Source organism: Sinocyclocheilus anshuiensis, unplaced genomic scaffold (assembly GCF_001515605.1).
Source record: "Sinocyclocheilus anshuiensis isolate Anshui unplaced genomic scaffold, SAMN03320099.WGS_v1.1 scaffold4, whole genome shotgun sequence".
Lineage (NCBI taxonomy): Eukaryota > Metazoa > Chordata > Actinopteri > Cypriniformes > Cyprinidae > Sinocyclocheilus > Sinocyclocheilus anshuiensis.
In genome coordinates this window covers 1,529,456-1,546,235 of record NW_015554075.1, presented here as the reverse complement: position 1 = coordinate 1,546,235, position 16,780 = coordinate 1,529,456, and the positions used below count along the sequence as shown (strand labels likewise).

Genomic DNA, 16,780 nt, shown 5'->3' with positions numbered 1-16,780 from the left:
CACTCAGAAAACCGTATATCAGAAGTTTAAACTAATATGGTTTAAAACGCATGATTTCAGCGCGTTAAACATGATAATCAGAACCAAAACATGTTTTTTAGCAGGCCTGGTCCGAGCTGTAATGGCGCAGCTGAGCTCTATTCTGGAAAAAGGGGCGGGGAGCAACAGCTCATTTGCATTTAAACAGACAGGCCCGAACAACAGCGTGTTTCTGCTTCCACTCAAAATAGGCATTTTCAAAATGATATAATAAATGATCTGTGGAGTATTTTGAGCTGAAACTTCACAGACACATTCTGGGGACACCAGAGACTTATATTACATGTTGTAAAAAGGGCATAATATGTCTCCTTTAAACAAATTTACTTATTTTCTTTATATGTTTTTTTTTATTTCTTTATTTTGAATCGCTAATCTAAACTATCTAAATAATAGTTTTTGCGTGGAGCACAACATTATTTATTTATTTTTAATTGAATGTACTGAAAATAAATATTTCTCTAATCACTTTCTTTCACAGGACTGCGGGAGAGTTCTCTTTACACTATACTGAACATGTGCAATGATTTAAACTCCAGAGGTGGGCTGGTGACATGGCAGGAAATTCTCCATATAGCGAGGCATCCAGAGAGCCGTGTTCCCATGGCAGTATTCTCTCAGCTGGCACGAACTTTGCACAGGTACAGCCTGGTAAAATATATAGACAAAAGAAGTAACTACTGTTTTTTACAAGGAATCATTTGTTTGGTCATTCTTCTAATGCAGCCTAATTGGACCGTCCCATGGTCAGGGCTCAGATGACCTCCTGATTTTGACCCATCCAGAGGTGAAGTCAGCCTTTGAACATCTGTATCTGTCTACTGAGGAGAGTAGAACCAGAAGTCATCTGATAATTGCAGGTGAAACAAGATACATGTAAATCATGATGCATTTTATGCGTTTCATACACTATTGCTTAAAGGTTTTGGGTTCAGCAAGGTTTGTGTGTGTGTGTGTGTGTGTGTGTGTGTGTGTAAAGAAAATTAATTACAGAACACTATTTAGAGTCCCAGCCTCAGAGGAGACAAGAGAGCAGTGGATTTATTGATTTATTTATTGTATATTACGCTGCTGCCACACAGATCTAAAATAAACATGCAATTTCTTTCCCAGCTGTTTATCTTCACAGGCATAACAGACTGTTTTTGTAACTCGTGTGTTTTTAACATAAACTTGTGTGTATTTGACAGGCGCAGCCCTATTCTGGAAAAAGGGGCGGGGAGCAACAGCTCATTTGCATTTAAACAGACAGGCCCGAACAACAGCGTGTTTCTGCTTCCACTCAAAATAGGCATTTTCAAAATGATATAATAAATGATCTGTGGAGTATTTTGAGCTGAAACTTCACAGACACATTCTGGGGACACCAGAGACTTATATTACATGTTGTAAAAAGGGCATAATATGTCTCCTTTAAACAAATTTACTTATTTTCTTTATATGTTTTTTTTTATTTCTTTATTTTGAATCGCTAATCTAAACTATCTAAATAATAGTTTTTGCGTGGAGCACAACATTATTTATTTATTTTTAATTGAATGTACTGAAAATAAATATTTCTCTAATCACTTTCTTTCACAGGACTGCGGGAGAGTTCTCTTTACACTATACTGAACATGTGCAATGATTTAAACTCCAGAGGTGGGCTGGTGACATGGCAGGAAATTCTCCATATAGCGAGGCATCCAGAGAGCCGTGTTCCCATGGCAGTATTCTCTCAGCTGGCACGAACTTTGCACAGGTACAGCCTGGTAAAATATATAGACAAAAGAAGTAACTACTGTTTTTTACAAGGAATCATTTGTTTGGTCATTCTTCTAATGCAGCCTAATTGGACCGTCCCATGGTCAGGGCTCAGATGACCTCCTGATTTTGACCCATCCAGAGGTGAAGTCAGCCTTTGAACATCTGTATCTGTCTACTGAGGAGAGTAGAACCAGAAGTCATCTGATAATTGCAGGTGAAACAAGATACATGTAAATCATGATGCATTTTATGCGTTTCATACACTATTGCTTAAAGGTTTTGGGTTCAGCAAGGTTTGTGTGTGTGTGTGTGTGTGTGTGTGTGTGTGTAAAGAAAATTAATACTTTTATGCATCAAGAATGCATGAAATTGAGACTTAGTTATAGTTACAAAAGATTTTTATTTATAAAAACTACTGTTGTTTTAAACATTCTCTATTTATCCGAGAACCTTGAAAAAAGAATATTTCATGGTTTTAGCTTTACCATCACAGGAACAAATTACATTTTAAAATATCTAAAATGGAAAACAGTTATTTTAAATGTTAATAATATTTCACCATTTTTTATCAAATAAATGCAGCCTTGATGAGCATGAGAGAATTCTTCCAAAAATGTTTTACCTATCCCAAACGTTTGAAAGGTAATGTATGTTTTTATATATTTATTTCTGTATAACTTTTTCCCAGCTCACCTTTGGGTGCAGTCAGATCCTCAGGGGAAGGACACATTTCTTCGCTCTGATGCTGATATTCTGTCTCAACTCCCTGCACACCTGGTCAGTGTCCTCCTGCTCTTTTCTTTGATCTTTCAGCTTCAGTGAGCAATGTGAGGTTACAAAACTCATAGAAATGTCTATTCTCTCTCTGTGCTCAGATGGGCAGTAATCAGTGGGAGACTTTGTGTTTTCTGCTGTCCAGTTACTACTTCCTCTATGCTAATGTGCGGCATGGACTTATTCACCAACTTCTGGAGACCTACATTTTGTTTGGTAAGAGAGCTTTAATGCTTCTGATTTTTAGCAGTAGTACACTTCTTCATAGATCACATATCACATATTGATAGTTTTTGCTCTTATCCATTTAGCCCAAAAATATGAGACCCATCAGCTCCAATTGAAAACTTCAACAGGTATTTTAAACTTTTTTTATTATTGTATACTTGTAAAAACACAACTATAGTGACTTGAAAAAAGACTTAAAATAGATTTATGATCATAATGTGTCCTCAATGAGTGAGAATGTGTATTGAATCTACAAATCTCAATATCTGTGGTGAACCTATACCAAATGCATGTGTGTTTTTCAGATAACATGAAGGATTTTGAGGACTGTCTCAGTTTTCTGAAACGTCACAGCCTTCTCTTCTCCCAGTGGCCTGCTCTCTTTGTACAAACGGCTCTTAATGAACCATGTGACAGCTCTGCCCATTTGTGGGCGGAAAGCATGACGAGAAATGGAGGAGTGCATGCTGTAAAATGGCTAAACTGCACAGATGCAATAAAAAACAAAGCCAGGTACTAATATTGATCCTTGTTAATAGTATATTATTCTCATATGCTGAGTTTAAACAGTCATTTATAAGTCCAGATCAGTAGGGACTAACCTGTAGAAATACTGTTTTTTAGCTATCTAAATCATGTGTCACAAATTTGCTTATGCAAATGTTCCAAAATTTCTTATAAGCCTTTTTTTAATTTTAAAAACCTGATTTTTTATTTTTTTTTATCAGGTTTCCGTTAGATTTTGAATTTGATTAAATTTAATTATGTAGATTCAGACTTCTTAGACACCACTATGTGCAAAGGTTGTTTATCTACAGTTTTTTGTATGTTTTTCTGCTCAGTGAGTTGGTTTCCACCTTCCACTCTGAGCCGAGTTGTGTGGGGGTGAGTCCTGATGGAAAACTTGTGGCAGTTGGAACCGGAAACGGAACAATTCACTTCCTGCATACAGAGACTGGACAGGTGACAGTTAAGAATAATAAAAAAATTCTGCATTTTTAAGTTCATTCAATCGACATAACGATTGTCGTTTTTTTACATTCATTTTTGCAAACAGGAAGTGAAGTCACTGATGAGCAGTGTTGATGGCATTTCCAGTTGTGCCTTCCTTGGGGAGGAACTTCTGGCAACAACCTCATTTGATGGGCAGGTGGAAGTGTGGGATGTTGCAAGTGGTTGCAGGTAACTTTATTTTCCTACTCAAAAGTACAGTGTACTTAGCAAAAGAAAAAAAAAAATGAATCAAAGATGAATAATCTGTGAAAAATATTTCATCACTTTTAGAACTGCCCACATGAATGCCCACTCCAACAAGATCACAGGATGTGATGTCAGTCCAAACAGAACTCTTTGCTACTGTCTCACTAGACTTAAACTTGAAGGTAAAACCAAAAAAAACTCAATTTAATTCGGAACTACATGTAGTGTTGTGCTGTTTTGAAGTATTCATCATTTATGTGGCTGTACTCAGGTGTGGTCAGCGCAGAAGAGCACAGAAGTGGCTTCTCTCATGAATCCCTCCCCTCTGAACTGTGTGAACTTTGACCTTGAGGGTCAGCTCGTGGCAGTGGGATGCTGGGATGGAGCCATTTGTTTGTGGAACTGGCTTGAACAGAAAAACGTTACGGTGAGGAATGACTCCAAAGACATGTTATTATGCCTTATATACTAAAACTTATCATTTCTCTTCTATTTAGACTCTGTTAGGTCATCAGAGTTCAGTGCGGATGTCTGTCTTTCTCTCCCTGCTCCTCCATGTTGTGCTCAGGCTGTCTGTCAGGAGAAGTGCGGCTCTGGTCAGTGGCAGCAGCTGCTTGTGTGGGCAGTTATCATGCTCACCGCGGCTCCACGCAGTCACTAAACTTCCTGCAGGGAGGAAACCTCTTGCTGAGCGCTGGACATGACAGTGTGGTGAGGAATATGATCTTACAGTCTTCATTTTCAGTTATTTGTAGGGATGTAACCTGTTGGAAATTGATAATATGTAATGATTAAAGTTGGGGGTAGGAATTTATATGAATGTATCTCTGAGGGGAACTGACTGTCTTCAGAAAAGTTTAGATGGTATCATCTTTTCATCTTGCCTTCTGCATAATGCATATTTAAGTAATGTTTATAAGCGCAGCTCTGCTGTGTTTACAGTGGTGACCAAGGAAAAACTATATCACTGCTGTTTCATAAGTGCCACCTGCTGTCAGAGAGCCAATTTGCATTCTCATTCAGCCCATCTGCATGTAGTTTTATGTAGCATAACTTCACAAACCTGAAGTCAGACTATTCTCTTTTTGTTTCAATTTTGAACTATAATCTAATTAAAAAAAAAAAAAAAAAGGCTCATACTGCATGTATGCAGCGTCTTTGTTTAGATCGTGGTTGCCAGAACGCCTTAGTTTGTTTATATGAAGAGATTTATTTTATTTGTATTATTCATTTATTTATTTGATTTGGGATTTATTTTAATATTTCAATTTTTTGGCTATTTGACATAAGATATTTCAATTTCACAAAGAAATGTGCAGCATTTTGTCTGAGTACAAAAAATGCACAACATACTTTTTTGTTGTCTAGGTTCATGTATGGTCTGGTGGTCTTGGGAAAACTGTTGCTGTATTGGGAGAAGAAAAGGTACTTTCATGTTCTTAAATTAAAATTGCTACTTATTTTAATGTTTTTACTGCTTATACCATTTATGAACATTAAATTCTGTAATGAATTCAGCCTGAACTGCTTGACTTGCAGACTCCAAGCAGACTTTTTGTAAATAATTTGCCTCTATTGATCTTCTAAACTTGTATACCTGTACATGTTTGTGTGATATTTTATTCCTATTCATTTAACTTTGTTATTTAGTGTGAAATTTAGGAACTTAAATTAAGATAATTCAAAATATTAAATCACACAAAATATAGTTTTGTAAATATTGATAAATGTGCACGTAAAAATGTCTTCTAAAATAAACCAACTATAGCATTAAACTGCAAATACGGCACTGGTTTGTTTCATTTTTGCAGAACCAAAGCTTAAATTCTTTTTGAAAACAACAACACTATTCTTTGACTGCCTTGCAAGCACTTACAGTGGGTACGGAAAGTATTCAGACCCCCTTAAATTTTTCACTCTTTGTTATATTGCAGCCATTTGCTAAAATCATTTAAGTTAATTTTTTTTCCTCATTAATGTACACACAGCACCCCATATTGACAGAAAAACACAGAATTGTTGACATTTTTGCAGATTTATTAAAAAAGAAAAACTGAAATATCACATGGTCCTAAGTATTCAGACCCTTTGCTGTGACACTCATATATTTAACTCAGGTGCTGTCCATTTCTTCTGATCATCCTTGAGATGGTTCTACACCTTCATTTGAGTCCAGCTGTGTTTGATTATACTGATTGGACTTGATTAAGAAAGCCACACACCTGTCTATATAAGACCTTACAGCTCACAGTGCATGTCAGAGCAAATGAGAATCATGAGGTCAAAGGAACTGCCTGAAGAGCTCAGAGACAGAATTGTGGCAAGGCACAGATCTGGCCAAGGTTACAAAAAAAATTCCGCTGCACTTAAGGTTCCTAAGAGCACAGTGGCCTCCATAATCCCTTAAATGGAAGACATTTGGGACGACCAGAACCCTTCCAATCGAGGGAAAGATGAATGCGGCCAAGTACAGGGATATCCTGGACAAAAACCTTCTCCAGAGTGCTCAGGACCTCAGACTGGGCCGAAGGTTTACCTTCCAACAAGACAATGACCCTAAGCACACAGCTAAAATAACGAAGGAGTGGCTTCACAACAACTCTGTGACTGTTCTTGAATGGCCCAGCCAGAGCCCTGACTTAAACCCAATTGAGCATCTCTGGAGAGACCTAAAAATGGCTGTCCACCAACGTTTACCATCCAACCTGACAGAACTGGAGAGGATCTGCAAGGAGGAATGGCAGAGGATCCCCAAATCCAGGTGTGAAAAACTTGTTGCATCTTTCCCAAAAAGACTCATGGCTGTATTAGATCAAAAGGGTGCTTATACTAAATACTGAGCAAAGGGTCTGAATACGTAGGACCATGTGATATTTCAGTTTTACTTTTTTAATAAATCTGCAAAAATGTCAACAATTCTGTGTTTTTATGTCAATATGGGGTGCTGTGTGTACATTAATGAGGAAAAAAAAATAACTTAAATGATTCTAGCAAATGGCTGCAATATAACAAAGAGTGAAAAATTGAAGGGGGTCTGAATACTTTCCGTACCCACTGTATATTTCTTTCAAGACATCAGAATAAATTTAGTTGAGCACCTTTAAAGATAATTATTAATAATGAATTATTATATGATAATAATTAATAATCAATTGTAGCAAAAGCGCACCAGATGTGGAAATGAGGATGAAGCTAATGCTCTGTGTGTGGCTGTAGCCGGTGGATACACTGTTGTGGGTTACCAGAATGATGGTATCAGAATGTTCAGTTTGAAATCAGGTAAATAAACATTTACATCCAGCATTTACAAACGTGCTCATGTCATCCTGTTTCAAGATATGTGCAGAGCTCACATTCTCAAACTTCTCAATCTTACTTGTTCTCAAAAACCACAACATAAAAAGAATAATGTTTTTAAAAAACTTACAACTCCAGTAATTATAGAGCAGGAGCAGAACTCATCCCAAAATGTTTTGTGCTGTAGGAGAGAAGGTTTGGTCCAGTGAGGACCTCCCGGTGTCCATGCTCTGCCTCATGTGGATGGAGGCCAAAGAAACAGAGCTGCTGCTGTCGGGGGGCATGGACCACCGTCTCAGGGTCTGGGAAAGTCAAGGAGAAAATCCAGAAAATCTTGTGTTGGTAGGATCTTTTGGCGTGCAGAAGGGACCTATTCTCGCCCTAGTTCAAAACTCCACCTTTGTAGCTTCTGCATCTGGTCAGTGTGCACAATGCTTTGTTGATTGATTTCAGTCCATATTGGATATTTAGTTTTTGCATGCTCATTTCAATCTATTTTTACATTTAGATTACCTTTGCCATCATCTAGCACTCACTTAAAGTTAATCTTTAAAAGCAGTAACTTAGTGTAAAATGCAATCTTTAGCAAATCTCAGGGTGAATATCTATTTTCATACTGTACATTTTTACCAGTTTTAAAACAATGGATTTTAGTTTTTAGAAGTTTATTCTAAATATTTTAAATATATTTTTATTTAAATATTTGTATTATATATATCTGCCAATTTTTATATTTCATATCTGCTAAATGCATAAGTATTTAAAATATATATCTGCTAAATGCATACTTTCATTTTTTTATTAAAATTATTTGATTTAAAATATTGTTTTGTTTTAGATGACTTCACTATTGCTCTGTGGTTGAAGGATATGTTGACTTCTAAGCCCTGGATTGACCCAAAGGTGATGTGTATTCTGAGAGGTCACAATGGAGGGGTCACATGCCTTGCTTTCAGTCCTGATGGGAAAGAGTTGCTGTCAGGAGGAAAAGATCAGATACTTGCTCCACTGCCTATTCATTACTGGAAGAAATTGAAGAAAAAACACAATTTCTGTCACACTCAATTTAATCACAATACTTTCTAATAGGCTTTGATGATATGGAAGGTAAATGCTTCTCCTCCAGTTCTTTCCCAGTCCATTTCCAATTGCCATGGAGACTGGATTACAGGATGTGCTTGGACATCATCTGCTGTGGTGAGAAAGCCATTTACAAAGTGCTGTTTAGTTAATTTTATCAGCATCTGACTCTGTGTGTCTGTAACTGAATACAAAACCTCTTTCTCACCTCAGCTCAGCTGCTCCAGTGACTGTAAGCTGCGGATGTGGGATATCCAGACAGGACGTTTGTTAAGAGAGATCCTCTCTAGTTCATCTCTGAGCACATTGTGCTGTTGGGTAAGACAGTTGTGCCATGTTGCAAAGACATACAGAAATGTAACCTGTTAATATTTATGTAGTTTCTAATGTCTTTAGGAGGATTATGTAATGGCAGGCTCCACAGATGGACTGCTGATGGTTTGGAAGTGGGAATCGGGTAGAAATCACCAGGATCCAGGCCCACAAGTCACGTCTCCATCACTGCACTGTTGTCTCCGGTACAGTCAGTGACTAATACACACAAATAGCTGCCTGATATCTAAATATGGGTATGCATCTTCCTCACACTGAAATTTTTTTTTTTTTTTTAAGCAAAACCATTTTTTTGCACACAGATCTGGAAAAGAATTTAAAACCAGAAGACTTACTGGTAGCTTCAGCATCAGAAGATGGAACTGTTAAACTCAGGCATCCACTGCAGGTAACAAATTTTTTAATAATGTAATAGTTTGTTAGATTCTTTAAAAAAAAAAAAAAAAAAAAAAAGTTAATAGCAAATCAGATCTTTTAAATAATTTCCAGAGATTAATTGTCAGGGATCTGGAGGGAGGACTCAAATGCAGAGCGAGTTACAGATTTATTAGACAGATTTGCAGACAAGACGAGAGATGGGGAGGAGGGGAGTGAACACGGTCTAAACAATAGGCAGGGAAAGACTTGTAGACAGGCAGGCCTGGGTGAACGGCCACAGAGTCCAGTCCAGGATGGCAGACCGCCAGAGAGCAGTGAAGGCAGCGAAGCTGGAGGCCGGAGGTAATCAGCAGTGGCCTGACACACCTCACCCACTCGACACTCGTGATGTCTCAGGCACTGCACAGGCCTAGCAGTGTGGTAGACCCAGGGAGAAGACCAGTAGCTCAGCCTGCAGGTCAGGACAGGACAGGACAGGACTAGACTAGGAACTGACAAGAAACGTAATACTCAACAAACAATTTGGCAGGGAACACTCCGTATAATAAATGGTGAGACGAGCTAGCAAACATAGAGACATAAGCACAAACACAAGTTTGGACAATGAACTGACAACACAAGCAGGAAAGGGAGAACCATATAAAGGAGAGGAGAACACGAGGAACAGGTGGGAACACTCAGACAAACAAGGAGAGAACGAGAGGGACAGTTGACGACACTCAGACAAACGAGGACTAAACAAAGGGGCGTGGCAACGGGAAACAAGGAGGCAGGACGAAAGGAGCACATGGCAGACAACAACAAAGACAGAGTCATGTGCTCACACACAACACAAACAAGGAAACGTTAAACAGTGACAAAACAAACGGCAGGATCCTGACATTAATTCTAGTCATGCATAATATCGACTGATGACTAGTATGGTATCAATATATTTAATTTAAGTGTTTTATTTTTATTTATACAGTATAGCATAGAATTTCAATATTGTATATAATTTTGGCCAACATCAACATTTGTTGCTATTGGCATAAAATTAAAATAATTCTCATCTTATTTGTATCAGCCAGAATTTATCAGTGCATCCCTAATTTATTCCCAAAAATTTTTTTCATAGGTACAGCATCACAACACTCTGCATGGTCACAGTGCAGAAATCCAGTCTTTAGTGTGCAAAAAGACCGGACCGCCGGAGTTTCTCACTGTCTCAGCTGATCGTTCCCTCAGGTCATGGAGGGTCACCACAGCAATGGGTATGACAGAATGGTCAAAAAAGCAGAATCTTAATTGATGCAAAAATCGCAACACTTGTTTTCTTGTGAAACTATAGCAGTGCATCCAAATATAGCATTTGTTTGGTATTATTAACTTAACTTTTTTTATATAAATTCATCCACAGAAACCCCTCACTGCCAGAAAGGCAGTGTCAGAGTTGTGCACTTCCTGGGTACTGATGATCTCATGGTGTGTGGTTATGACACAGGCAGATTGGAGATATGGCATCAGAATTCAATAGTTTACTGTAAGAAGGTAATCATGGGTTGGGAACTGACATTATTATTTGTTGATCAGTTAGTAAAAATACAGTGTGAGTGTGCTCTGCACCCTCTTTCAGTTGGAAATGTCAGAGTGAACGGCTCTGTGTGTGTTGTTTGAAGGTCAGGGATGCCAGACGATGAGCTGGCGGTCAGTTGCAGCGACTGCTCTGTATCTGGAAGCTGGAGCGGGACTCCCAAGAAGTGCATTATGGGGTAATGACTTTTAACTCTTTTTCACTTCCATACTTCAGTTCTGCAAATTTGTTACTTAAATTCACTTTACATTTTGCTCACAATTAAAATGATTGATTTTAATTTGCATTGTTTTATTTTACATTTATTTAAACAAAACGGTATAGATTTTAATATCTGCCATTTATCGGTTATTATTATTTTGTTTTGTTCCAGGCTCGATAAGGTGTCTTCATACAAAGTGGAGTCTCCTTTGAGCTTTTTGTTTTACTGTGGCAGTCTGTTTGGTGTGTATATGGGTGGAACAGTCACTGATGTGCTCTCTAGTAAAGCAGCTTATAAGTAAGTAATCACCACAATTTTTATATAAAAGCTGTCCTGCAATCCTGTTTTTCCATGCAAGGTGGCACATAGTGAAAAATAACATTCCTTTACTGGGTAATAAAAAGTAAATGTACAGTATGTGTGTTTCATTGTAGCTGGTTAAGAAGAGTATGTCCTCTCGGCATGATGGCGAATGACAGCAAGAGCTTTTGGCTGTTGGGTCAGAAACAGGGCGTTCTGTACGTTGGCCTCATTGTAAGTTCATCATCTGTCATTATCATTTGATATTGGCATTGTGAAAACTCTTATAATAATCTGAAATGATCTGTCTTTTAGTTGTCTCTGAATCAGAGTGTGTCAAACTTCTTCTTAGCCTTTTGTGATGATGCGATAAGTAAGAAGCCAAAGGACTTAGAGATAGAGGAGGAAATAGATGAGCAGCAGGAGGAGGAGCAGCAGCAGGAGAAGCTGAGTGAGGAACAGCGGAGAGAGAGGCAAACTGCAATCCAGAGGGCGGCACAGCCCTCCTGGATCACAGCTGCAGCAGCGCAGAACGGTACACCTGTTTTCATGTACTGAATTAAAGAATTGATTTGTCAGGATGTATAAAAATCATAAAGTGCACTTGTCACTTTTTTTTCCCCATGAACATTTTTTAATGTTTATTTTACTTTCCACAAAACAGTCAAACACAAAACATGAACCTACTACAACAAAAACAAAACAGAACTGCTGCTACCTTACTTCTCTTAAAAGTGGAGAGACCTCTGGAAATAAGCTGTGTATTTTCACTATAGATATATAGATATAACAGAAATACATTCTGTTCAAGGTTTTGAATTGTATCAGATTATGCCTTGCATTAACTGATCAAGCATGTATGATATTACGTACGTACTGATATTAAATGCACTTTTTAATTGTTTAAATGAGGCAAATTTCCCATCTATACTGTATATAGATCTTTTATGTTTTGAATGCCATCTTTTTCCCACTGTTTAAAGCCCAGGTCAAACAGCCCTGGAGGAAAAGCATGGTTATGGCATTTTGGCTAGGCTATAAAGCAAGACAATAAGGCCTGATAAGTCATTTTAAATCTTTTTTTTAATTAAAAATTACGACTGCTTGTACATTTTTAAGAAATAAGTGATGTGCACAGATAAATAACACTGCCCTGCATCTAGAATCATGACAAATGACAGAAGTAAATGCAAACATGACGCAGATATTTTCTTCTACATCTGTGGGTGCTTTATAACATACAAACAACACAAAAAAAATTACAGGATAAAAGCTTATTTATAAACTGTAGTACATATTTTTACACTTCTTTTGCAGTTTGTAAGTGAAATTATACATTTTAAATATTTCTTCTTGTCATGAATACTTTTGACATTTGACTTTTTATTTTAAGTGCATTAAAGCGGATATATTTTGAAAAACCTTCAAAAAACCTGATTTTGTGAAAAAAAAAAAAATGTGACTGGTCTGTAGGCACACACAGACAAAGTGAGTGTACTGCAGCTTACAGAGAGCCTCATCATCTCAGCGTCTCATGACAGAACCGTCAAACTGTGGGACAGACGAACTAAGAAACAGGTATTTTTATTCTTGCTTTTATGCACTGTGTGTATACCAGTGTTTATTTAATTTCCTTTCTGTTTCTTACTCATTTTCTGTATTTCACAGGTGGGCATGTTTGTGTGTGGAGGCCCTGTCAAGGTTCTGGAGGTGAACCCATGTAACCCCAAGGAATTTGTTTGCGGTGATACGCAGGGTCAACTGTACTTCCTGACTTGGAAAAGTTGATTTCCTGAACATCAGTCAAAGGACACAGTCACTTGTTGCATGTCATTATTTGTACATTCGTAATCTTGAATCTTTTTTCCATCAGTTGTAATGTTGCATTCTGTACATTTTCATTTTATTTTACATGCATGAAGCATTTTGCACTAATGATAATATTGCCTTAAACTAAGCCATATGAAGAATATTTGTGTTGATTTTATTATATACATTTTACTGCCACTTGATTACATTAAGTCAATTGATTTTTTTTGAAGGGTTGTACATGTAAAAAGCTATTCTGGGTGAATAAACAGTCTGCAGGTTCACATGGGGAACAGCAGATGTCCACTGAATGTGCTGTGATGGTGTTCTCCATTGTCGAAAATCCATTGTCCAGGATAGAGATTTACCTTCACTTTATCCCCTCTTTCCAGCAGCAGAGAGACTCCATTTGAAGAGCTGATAAAACCACTTGTTTGATGTGCATATGTAGAAATGATATGCTGGTCATTTTTAAACAGGCCTGCAGTTACGGCTCTGTTTTTGTCTCCAGATGCCTTGGAGAAGACCCTGAAAGCATACGCTCCCTTCACAGGTGCTGTAAAGATTCCTGTATCGGACAGTGGTTAATTAGATGCATTAAAATGAGAGTGTTATAGAAAATCCCAGAGATACATTCACACTATATGAACTGATTCACCTGTGTTTGGATCATAGGCGTTTCCAGTGTTGAGGAAGACATGCTTGTAAATCAGGGTGTGTAAACCATTATGAAAGGGTCCAATGTTATGTGATCCAAAAGAGGTCAACAGAGAGGCTGAGAAAGCCACTTTAGAAGCTAAAACATAAACTTATAAATTAGATTTTTAAAGAATTTCATACACTATTGTTTAGAATTTTGGGGTTGGTAAATCACCACAGACAAACAGGACAGGATGCATCAAAGTACTACTTCCTGTTTCTAGAAGTTAGAGTGCATCATGCTTTTTTTAAATGTTTGTTTCCTTTTTCAGGAGAAATCTTACTAAGTTGTCACTCCTCCTCAGCCACATGTTGAATGAACTACAAACTTTGTTTCCCGGGGGAAGATTTCAGGGTGATACTTATAGAATTATAAAGACAGAGGCCAAAGACTTCTGGAGAAAAGCCTTTGGACACAAGTATGAATTTATTATTTTTTTTTTTATGTGTATTGAAAATTTAAACCCTATGCATAAATTTTTGGAAAAAAAACCCCACCTCTCTCTCTCTCTCTCTCTCTCTCTCTCTCTCTCTCTCTCTCTCTCTCTCTCTCTCTCTCTCAAAAGAAGTCTATTTTGCTCACCAAGGCTGCATTTATTAAAAAAAAAAAATCAGTAATATTGTAAAATATTATTACAATTTTAACAGTTTCTATTTTAATCCGTTTTAACCCTTAAATGCATGAATGTTTCGCCAATCATTATTACATATTCGTAAAGCCATTCAAATCAGTTAAATTTTTGCTGATGATATTCGTATGTTTTATGCCCACCGTAATTATGAGTGAAACGTCACGTCATCATTGTGCATCAAAACAGTGCCACCTTGAGGAAAAAAGATGCATTGCACATATCAAGTCATCAGATATGTAAATATAGTTGCGCAGGAAAAAATACTTACACATTTACATACCTCAGGTCTCTAGTGACCCTATACATTTTTACAAAAAAATAATCAGATTAATTAATTAATTCATTAATTTTTTTCTTGTTATACATATTGAGTCGTCAGATATGTAAATATAGTTGTGCAGGAAAAAATACTTACACATTTACATACCTCAGGTCTCTAGCGACCCTATACATTTTTACAAAAAAATAATCAGATTAATTAATTAATTCATTAATTTTGTTCTTGTTATATTGTTTATAATTAATAGATTGAGGAATACTACACTCTAAAAAATGCTGGGTTGTTTCAACCCAATGTTGGGTCAAATATGGTTAGGGTTATGGGTTAAATTTTGGTTACATTTTTAAATTAACTTTTTAACCCAACAGTTGGGTTAGTCCATATTTGACCCAACATTGGGTTGAAACAACCCAGCATTTTTTAGAGTGTAAGAAATTTGGGTAGAGAATGATGTCCACAGTCGCTAAAGACCCCAAGGTATGCATTTAAGGGTTAAAATGTCATTTATTTCTGTCATGGTAAAGCTACATTTTCAACAGCCGTTACTCCATCTTCTTCTGTCACATGATTTTTCAGAAATCATGATTTTTCAGAAATCATTCTAACACTGATTTGGTGCTCAAGAAATATTCTGTATTATTATTATTATTATTATCACATTTGAAAACAGTTGTGCTGTTTAATATTCTTGTGGGGGGGGGAGTTACATTTTTTATATCCTTTTCAAAGTGACTTGATTTGCAAGTCATAGTTTGTTACCTTGATTCTGTTTTATTTGTTCATCCATTTTGATCTTTGTGTCAATCGCTGTATCATACAAAATCTTCAGTTCTTTTGCTTGTTCTAAAATAATAATTAAAAAAACTGTTTAACATATGGACAGTAAATTAAAGCCAAATATATAGATTCACCTTCTTAACCTTTGTCTAGTAGTGATATCACAGAATGCAATTTTACTTTATTGTATAATGTTTCAGTAGAGCAATATGGTTTTATAAATACACTATTGCAGTTTATTTTAAACTGGCACTTTGTCATGTTACCTTCATTCTCTGTTTTTAGTCGTTCCATTTCCTTCTCTATAGTTTTCATCCTTTTTTCCATTATGGTTATTTTCCCTAGTTCTTCAACAATGTTTATGCTTGGTGAAAATAAATCATCTGCTGGTATAGTCCACACATTGAGCATTACACATGCTATAAAAATCAACATTATTTTGCTGTCAGTTGCTAAACCGAATCAACTGAATTCATGTTCTTTTATAGTCTTAAAAACAGAGTGTCTTGCATAATCAACTGCCTTATAGACTTTGGACTACGGAAGCAATAACTAAACTAGGCAGTCCTGAATATGCAGAAGGAAGCATTGCACAGTACTGTGCCTTTATTTCCCTATTTTCCAAATTCTTATTTTCTTCGTTGTTATGCTTAGTTTTTGTTGAATAAAGCTTTCACTCTATTTCTAATCAGTCTTTTTATTCATGCTTTATTCAGATTTACTCCAGAGCACAATCTAAGGGCCTTGTAACATTGTTAAGATTTTGACTGGATATTTAAATTTAATATACACTCTTAAAAATAAAGGTGCTTCATGATGCCATAGAAGAACCTTTTTGTCTAAATGGTTCCATAAAGAACCTTTAACATCTGAAGAACCTTTCTGTTTCACAGAATTTCTTCAGATTATAAAACTGTAAGAAAGAGATGGTTCTTTAAAGGGGTCATATGACAAAATTCTATGCCGCGAACTTTAAATATTTCACATACTTTTGAAAATCGAGCGTTTAGTTGATCCTGATGAGCACTCGTCATCACAGTTGTAAACACGACGGCTTTCTTCTTTGTGAGGGGGTTTGACGTCACGGCATCTTTGTTTCCAGGCGGAACGTTAAAGAACGTTTTAAGCAGTGTAGAGTAGCGCTTGTTGTTTGTCGTTTCTCCGATCACAAATGCAGACATGGTTTTATGTTTATGTCGTGCGATACACAACGTGTAAAATCACAGTATAAGTCATTATAATGAGTAATTATGTCCCCACTGGATGCAATAAATACCTCGTTTGTAATGGGTTTTATTGGTTTTGTCTCATCTTGCCGGGAGATGGCATCACAGTATGTTAAGGGGCGTAACATTTCCGTCACACGCTTGAGGTATTTAGCCAATCACAACCCACTGGATAGCTGGCCAATCAGCGTACACATTGCTTTTCAG

General features: G+C 36.9%; 1 protein-coding gene and 1 pseudogene across 2 annotated transcripts; one reads left to right on the top strand and one right to left on the bottom strand.

Annotated features, from left to right (window-relative positions):
* LOC107668945 (telomerase protein component 1-like) overlaps positions 1–12,558 on the top strand; it is a 28,186-nt pseudogene extending 15,628 nt beyond the window's left edge.
* Positions 12,559–13,224: 666 nt separating this feature from the next.
* LOC107668942 (cerebellin-2-like) lies at positions 13,225–15,969 on the bottom strand. Of its 2 annotated transcripts, XM_016461010.1 has the most exons (4): positions 15,614–15,969; positions 15,330–15,413; positions 13,618–13,755; positions 13,225–13,527 (listed from the first exon to the last, which is right to left on the bottom strand). In XM_016461010.1, exons 1-4 carry the CDS (start codon positions 15,780–15,782, stop codon positions 13,241–13,243), a joined length of 678 nt encoding a protein of 225 aa, XP_016316496.1. In that variant the 5' UTR covers positions 15,783–15,969; the 3' UTR covers positions 13,225–13,240. The 2 variants fall into 2 exon arrangements, with proteins under 2 accessions (XP_016316496.1, XP_016316497.1); XM_016461011.1 differs by lacking the exon at positions 15,330–15,413 and having other exon boundaries at positions 15,614–15,966.
* Positions 15,970–16,780: the final 811 nt, after the last annotated feature.

Bases quoted from the DNA above. Each gene is read 5' to 3' on its own strand.
- LOC107668942 (XM_016461010.1), bottom strand. From the start codon at position 15,782: ATGTTGATTTTTATAGCATGTGTAATGCTCAATGTGTGGACTATACCA. The intron at 15,414-15,613 runs GTAACATGACAA...TTATTATTTTAG, and splicing joins ACTAAAAACAGAGAATGAAG to AACAAGCAAAAGAACTGAAG. The intron at 13,528-13,617 runs GTGAATCAGTTC...TGTCCGATACAG, and splicing joins CGCCTATGATCCAAACACAG to GAATCTTTACAGCACCTGTG.